At 32.0% G+C, this 7,905-nt stretch overlaps 1 protein-coding gene across 1 annotated transcript in view; it reads right to left on the bottom strand.

Annotated features, from left to right (window-relative positions):
- The window catches only part of LOC128211996 (nucleolar protein 16-like), a 36,536-nt gene extending 29,558 nt beyond the window's left edge, over positions 1-6,978 (bottom strand). Inside the window, exons 1-5 of the mRNA XM_052917202.1 lie at positions 6,831-6,978; positions 3,043-3,151; positions 2,312-2,393; positions 1,791-1,897; positions 459-573 (exon numbers count right to left, since the gene is read on the bottom strand). Of these exons, the coding sequence (XP_052773162.1) occupies positions 459-573; positions 1,791-1,897; positions 2,312-2,393; positions 3,043-3,151; positions 6,831-6,931 (514 nt within the window). The 5' untranslated portion in view covers positions 6,932-6,978. The remainder of the gene's footprint in view (positions 1-458; positions 574-1,790; positions 1,898-2,311; positions 2,394-3,042; positions 3,152-6,830) is intronic.
- Between the last annotated feature and the right edge of the window lie 927 nt (positions 6,979-7,905).

The raw sequence follows: 7,905 nt of genomic DNA, 5'->3' as shown, positions 1-7,905 counted from the left end.
ACAGGTAAACATTCCTTCATTATATTAAACAGAAACAAAATCTTCAAGATGTACATAGAGTCTTAACTATTTTTTATAACTTACAAATTCTTTTTAAAAAAAACACTGGATCTGTAATATATATAACCAGTAGAATTAGTGATTGCCTTATCAAAGCTTGAGACATTTTTTTGATAAGCCGTTAAGTAAGTTTTCACTTGAAATTTCCCTGCATGCATTGATATAATACGCTGAAAAGTGGATATTCCTCAGGCGCTTTACAGGATGTTTCTTAAATTTAATACTGCCAGGGACAGAAATGTGCCATCTATTCTGTATTCACTTTCAAAACTTTTCAGCTCTGGTAAGCTACATTTATACACAGTCTATGGTCCACAGTGCCAGCTGACTTCTTTCCATGCAAGATATATAAGTTTGTGCCCGAAACACTTCTGTGGCATAAGTTCATTTTGCTTTACCTTTGGACTTTAAATATGCAGCATACTGTGGGCCAGTATTCTTAAACATATTGATTTTCTTCTTGATCTGTTTAGGGGTCTCCTGGTAGTGGTTTCTGGGGTCCCTTGCCATTGCCTGTAACAGCAACAAGTTCATTGAAATCTCAAGTTCAAGTTTAAAGTATTTGGCCCCAATATCACAAAAACACTCCAGTCAAATCTCAATCTCAACTCATTTTACCATACAACATCAATAGCTATTCCAAATTGTATAGGTTTCTAACATTTATAAATCCGTAAAATGTGATGATAAAAAATATTTTGTCAATATTTCAAAGAAACCATATTCTAGAGTCAATATTTCAAAGAAAACCATGTTCTAGAGTCAATATTTCAAAGAAAACCATGTTCTAGAGTCAATATTTCAAAGAAAACCATGTTCTAGAGTCAATATTTCAAAGAAAACCATGTTCTAGAGTCAATATTTCAAAGAAAACCATGTTCTAGAGTCAATATTTCAAAGAAACCATATTCTAGAGTCAATATTTCAAAGAAACCATATTCTAGAGTCAATGAAACCATATTCTAGAGTCAATATTTCAAAGAAACCATATTCTAGAGTCAATATTTCAAAGAAACCATATTCTAGAGTCAATATTTCAAAGAAACCATATTCTAGAGTCAATATTTCAAAGAAACCATATTCTAGAGTCAATATTTCAAAGAAACCATGTTCTAGAGTCAATATTTCAAAGAAACCATATTCTAGAGTCAATATTTCAAAGAAACCATGTTCTAGAGTCAATATTTCAAAGAAACCATATTCTAGAGTCAATATTTCAAAGAAACCATATTCTAGAGTCAATATTTCAAAGAAACCATATTCTAGAGTCAATATTTCAAAGAAACCATATTCTAGAGTCAATATTTCAAAGAAACCATATTCTAGAGTCAATATTTCAAAGAAACCATATTCTAGAGTCAATATTTCAAAGAAACCATATTCTAGAGTCAATATTTCAAAGAAACCATATTCTAGAGTCAATATTTCAAAGAAACCATATTCTAGAGTCAATATTTCAAAGAAACCATATTCTAGAGTCAATATTTCAAAGAAACCATATTCTAGAGTCAATATTTCAAAGAAACCATATTCTAGAGTCAATATTTCAAAGAAACCATATTCTAGAGTCAATGAAACCATGTTCTAGAGTCAATATTTCAAAGAAACCATAATCTAGAGCAAAACTGTACTTGGGTCAAGAGCAATGAGTTGTATGAAATTACTTCTCTTGCTGTAGAATTATTTTTCTTAGGAAAATTTTTGTGATTGCCGTTCACACATAAGCCTACCTTATAGTCATCGCCATATTTATCCATCATATATGTGCAGTACATGACCTCTGGCTCGGATAACTTGTTTGTCTTGGCTGCTGGAATATTGGCCTCCTGCTCCAGAGCTGTAAATATGTCAATAAAGCTCAATTACCATAACATACTACTTGTATGTGCAAACTCATCTAAAAGAGAGTAAATGAGGAAAGGGAACTCTTTCCATGCACCGGAAATGAAGCTCAAATATTTTGAAATCTAGTAAGCCTTAAAAAGTTTTAACCAATAGAATATAAACAATAACATTAGACTTAATTAAAATTGATTTTATTTTTACTTGTACTCTTAATTGCCTCGCTTCTAAAACAAAGATTCTGAGAGACGCAAATACATAACAAAAGATGGCAGCCAAATCCCATAATCTCAAACTCTTATGTTTTCCAGTTATCTTGCAAACAATTAATTTTTATAATTGATTTAATTTTGTACAATGTGTTAAACTATGAAATGATTTCTTTTTGAAAGAGGAGAAGACACCTCACCTTTGACAACAGACTCTTTCACAGGCTTTTTGTTGATTTTCTTTATCTCAGAAATATCCATTTCCATAGGTGTTATGAGCTCCTGGAAAGTTCATAATGACAATGATAAAATAAAAGAGAAAGTTAATAACCCTAGTTAAAATGTGAATTTGCAAGTATTATTTGTAGTAAAAACAAAAGCACAATGGACACAATTGTCTTTCTTCCAAAGTCCATAGATCAACAATAGTTATAGCCAGATCTATTGGCAACGAAATACTACACATCATGGCTATCACAAAACATCAACGCCTTTCTTTTAAAAGATTAACTTAATAATAAAAGCTATGTTCGATATTTTTCAAGCATATTTTATAACGATTTTCTGTGGGACAAGTTCAAAGCTAAAATGGCAAGAATCACACACCTTTTCCTCATTTTAACTGTTTGCACTCTTTACTTTAATTGTTTGGAATTATATTCCCTTAGTATTCATTACGGCAATTTCACTACCTTTCAAAGCTATGTATGAAATAATATGGCAGCCCAGTTAAATTCTATCGCCAAACATGACATCTTTCACCATTTCTCATGGTTGGTGAAAGCTTGTAATTCTGATGTACATGTACCTTATTGTCTTATTTTCATAAAATAATGTTATCATTTAATATTAATAAATTATTCTTGTAATCACCATGTTTAGCTTCAAAAAAACAAGCAATGAGAATCTAGAGTCCAGATGTAAAACTCACCTTGGTAGATTTAATGTGGAGAGTTTTATTGGGATCTGCACTGAGGCCCATGTCAGCTAGATTGTTCAGCACCGACTTTTTATCATCCCAACATTCCTTGATTTCTTTACTGAAGTTATAGAAAAATGACATTTCAAATGTAGAGCGCACAGGGTAATATACTATAAATAGTGAAAACAACTATTTGTGGAGGGAGAAATCCCCCCCCCCCCCCAAAGAAATTTGTGACATTAGATGACTTTGGTCAATATATTTTCTTACAACATAATAAGTCATTACAAAGCTTTCCACTTTAGTAAGTATCTAGCAAGATAAAAAAAAGAATTGTATCTTTGGAGCTATTCCTCAAGATATCCCAGTAGTTGAGGGCAAATTCCTCTGGGAAGCGTTAAATATTACTGGTTAAATTTATACAAACTCAACACAACAGTAATTTCACTTTTTAACTTGTGTTAAGACAAATCAAATTTTATAACATTGAATCATGCTTTGCTCATTGGCTTGCTGTTATCTCATAAGATTCAATATGTGTGATTTTTGCGCTTGAATATACATGTATATAATATTGTTTGGACCATGCAGACACCAAATTTGAGCATGAACACTGAAGCACCTACCTGTCGATGAGCTCAGAGTCTCAATTAAATCGCTAAATAGCAATATTTAATTTGCTGTCATTTTCAAGCATCTGTATGACACAAAAACTCCAGAAGTAAACAAAGCATGCTTTAATAACCAACAAAGTTAGTTTTAAAGTAAGAATAAGAAATATTGGGTGAATTAAAAAACAATTGTGTTCCCTTTATGCTTGTTGATGGAATATTTGACAAGTGCTATTGAGTGATATACACAAATGTGTAGCTTTTCTGTAAAGGTTTGTACAGTTTGTTGATCCTATATGAAATTAAGGTTAATTATAATAAAATGACTAATATAAAAAAGACTTTTGATTAACCAAAATCAACAAAGTATTGAGTTATTTATAAAAAAAAAAATTGAACACGCATAAATAAATATCCAGTTCAATGAAGATACACAAGTTCTAACTCTGACTATTGACCATGTTGTTTATGAATGAAATTCACCACGAAAACTGGCGAAAGTCACCCTACACGTTTTGTTCCAGGACTTTTTAGCTATTTTGATTTCTGAAAACATCAAACAATTTCATTGGCTGATTACAGCAAACACATAAAATGGCGCCTTGACAAATTAAAAGTGATTTGGGGAAAATCGATGTATTGTGCTCTTGTTCTGAATGTAATAGTAAGAAGTATGCAATGTGAATATTCTATGTTATTTTAATTATTTCAATGCAGTAATATTGGTCTATTGGTTGATAGAGGTACTTTTACAGATGTATTATTGCTTTGCAAACCCATGCCAAGACTGCGCATGCGCAATCCCATGTTATATCCCTTGTACTTGTTATACATAGAGTAAACAAATCGAGAGGACCCCCTCATATACCCATCATGGGTATTTTCGTACTGCTACACCTTGACAGTACCGTTTTAACCGTTGACATAATCACGGACCTATAAACCATGGATTGGCAACTGCCCCATATCGGTGAAACGATAAGAAATAACTCAAATGAAAGTACCGCGCATTTGAGTCAATTTTAATTATATATTCGGCCGATGTCGGACGTCTCAAAAATGCCACACGGTAAGATCTCGGAATGAAATCCCGCTGAACGCGTGAGTTTGAGATTATCGCATTAACACAGATGAGAGTTGCCAATCCATGGTTTATAGGTCCATGACATAATACTGCCACAAAGCATGCGCGTCTAAAAATAGGCATTTTTTGGTCTTCCAAGTCTGAGATGGTAAGCGCTTATTAAAATGTGTTGTAAATCTTGTAACTACCAGTGTTTGCATTATTTGCAGCAAAACGACAGCTTATGTAAACAAACAATAATTACAGAATAAACTGATTAAACTTGAAAGTTGTGTAATGGTGAAAAGTCTTTAAATTTTGAATATAAATAGCGATGCCAAGTCAATTGTAGTAATCTCCCCTTATGAATCTCATGAATATTAATTTTTCACGGAAGGCGACCCAATACTGGTACCGATTTTATACGCCCTTAAAAACACATATATCAACATTTGCGGAGAACCATGTGGCTATTTATAGTTAATTAGATGATGAAATATTCTGGAAAACAGTCAGAGTTCACTGAAAACATGGTTTTTCTAAAAGAAAAACGAAAGTGAAAATTTGATTAAACGTTTTTTTCATGTTTTCAGGCAAGTACAAAGGATTATTTGGTTTGTTTTTAAGCATGGGATGAATCTCTCATAGTTTTTTATCACTTTTGATACAAAAACAACTGGACTATGAACGTTCTTAGACCATTTATAGACTTCGCCAAAATGTAAACAAAAATCCAAAATGGCTGCCGCAAAGTGAAACTACAGTTTTCACTTAGTCGGATGCTTGATGATTAATGCATGAAACAGTTGCTGACAGCTTCAAACTGCAAGTACACCCTGTGTAAATAGGTGTTAACATTCAGAATGAATACATTTTATGTCTATTCTTTAAATAATTGTAAAATAAACAATGTTTTTTCACAAAGTGTGTGTTTGTCCCCAGTTTCATAACTTTTCCTTCTCAAATATGTTTACAGTATGTAATAAAGAAGTGTTTATATAAAATAAAGCCCGAGAAAATGCCAGATTTAGGTTACATCAGTAGTTTTCTAACTGAAACGTTGTTTTTGTGTAATAAGAAAAGATCAGATAAATTTTATTCCAATCATGGGTCATGTTATTTGAAATATAAATCACAGATTACATAATGTAGAAAATAAATTGATACAGTAAGGCAACACATTTAGTGAATGCAAATAAGGCTTCATTTTGATTTTTTTTAAACACAAAAAACATAAGCTTATTTGGAAAATTAATAAGCATGTTTCCCATTTCCTTTTTATGCCTTAATGTAATGTAAATGTACTATTTAAATCCAGAGTTGATGTTTATATGTGATTATAACTTACAAATGGGAATCATGTTTATAATCAACCACAAATTAGTATTTATAAAACATTTAACAGGAGACAACAGTAAAAAGAAGGAATTCACTCATAAATTGACAATCATTATTATATATATTATAATATTAATATAATAATTGGTTTGATCAATATACCATTATTAAATAGCAGTGTAATAAATAAAAAACTGTAATTGCAATTAATGTAAAACTCGTTTCAGTTTGTAACGAAACTGTTTATTTATTTTAGTTTGTTTATTTGCTGTGTTTTATTCAGTTTATATGTTTGCATGTAGTAAAAAAAGCCTTTTGGGCAGTTCTACATGCCTTACAATGAAAATAAAAACTTGGGTCAGGATTTCGTGACTTTTCAGTTAGTGCATTTTAATGGCGGTGAAGGGTGGCTGCATACAAATTGCTATATCTTCACTTTGAAATGAGATATTAGAATAATTCTTGCATTTTTATTCTCACAAAATATGTATATTCACAGAAATGCAAGGTTTTTGCATGTCAAATTATTTAAAAAAAGTCATGTTGCAATGCTAATATAAATGGAACCGTGTTTGGTATAATAAAATAAATATTGCATGGCTTCCAGTGTGACAGTACATATTGTCAACATGAGGGAGATGTTACCCGAGGCGAAGCCATGTAACATTTATATAATAACACGCGTTACATAATCAATTAAATGTTTGTCCGAATCTTTTTGTCCGGAATAAAATCCCTTCTTGAAAATATCACTCAGATCAAAGAATTTACTTATACACACTCACCATCCTATTGCAGGAAGTTTCTTAGACTTTTTCCACAATTTTTTCCTGTTGATGTCATAGTTATACTTCTTTCTCGCGAGTCGTTTTGTAACTTTTCCCATGTTGTTTATAAATATTGTACTTTCGGTCGACTTTCACCACGTGTTCAAATTGCTGTGCCGAAGTTCAATAGGCTACAAACTACTCTTATTATCCTGTTAAAAGTCAAACAATGCAGCGGTTACTCCCCTTTGCAATAGGAACCTCTGAAAGGAGTTGCAGTAAAAAAGAAATGTTCTAGTAAGCAGGTTTTGAGTCAGAATTACTGAGTATACAGTCGTGTCACGAAGTAATAAAATTTATTTCTTTTTTAAACAATGCCATCTTCACATGTTTTGGGCATCAGAAAAAGAACATTTTGTATTTCATACATAAATGAGGATGAGAACAAGAGGAAAGTCGGAAAATAGCTCATTGAGCTAACATTTCTTGTCAACATATAGCCGATTTCAAATTAAGATTCTTGTATCTTGAAGGGTTCAGCAGCCTGCCCTTTTTGGAAGTACCCCTGTGCCCTGATATAAATCAGCATGAGCACCCTTCTGCCTTCATATAATCAAATATTTATTTTATTTTGATTAAAACTGAACATTTAATAACCAAATCATACTTTTTTAAATTGACATATTTGGCAATTGAAACCTAATATTACTTCAATTAATCAAAATTCATAACGTTCAAATTTATTTCAGCCAGACACAATGTGCCCTTTTTCTCCCTTAGCACCCTGTCCTTTTAAAGCCTGACTAAAACGATCATGGTCTATCTCCCTTATCCGAATATGCCTCATATTCCTGCACAAATCTTCCCTAACAAATAACATGAATGGAGTATGGGAGTCTGTAAAAAGGTCGAATTATGACTTTGTGAGTACCATGTTCCACCTTCCCCCAGGTACTACAAAATAATTTCCTTAATATCTTCGAGGCATGGGAATTAAGACTCATAGAGTTTTACCGTTTGTTTATCATGTATATATTTTTCTCTGGACAATTTCGAACGGAGTCACATTTTCAAATCTGATGAAGGAGTCAAA

This window comes from Mya arenaria, chromosome 12, assembly GCF_026914265.1.
Source record: "Mya arenaria isolate MELC-2E11 chromosome 12, ASM2691426v1".
Lineage (NCBI taxonomy): Eukaryota > Metazoa > Mollusca > Bivalvia > Myida > Myidae > Mya > Mya arenaria.
This window is presented reverse-complemented; position numbering and strand designations above follow the sequence as displayed.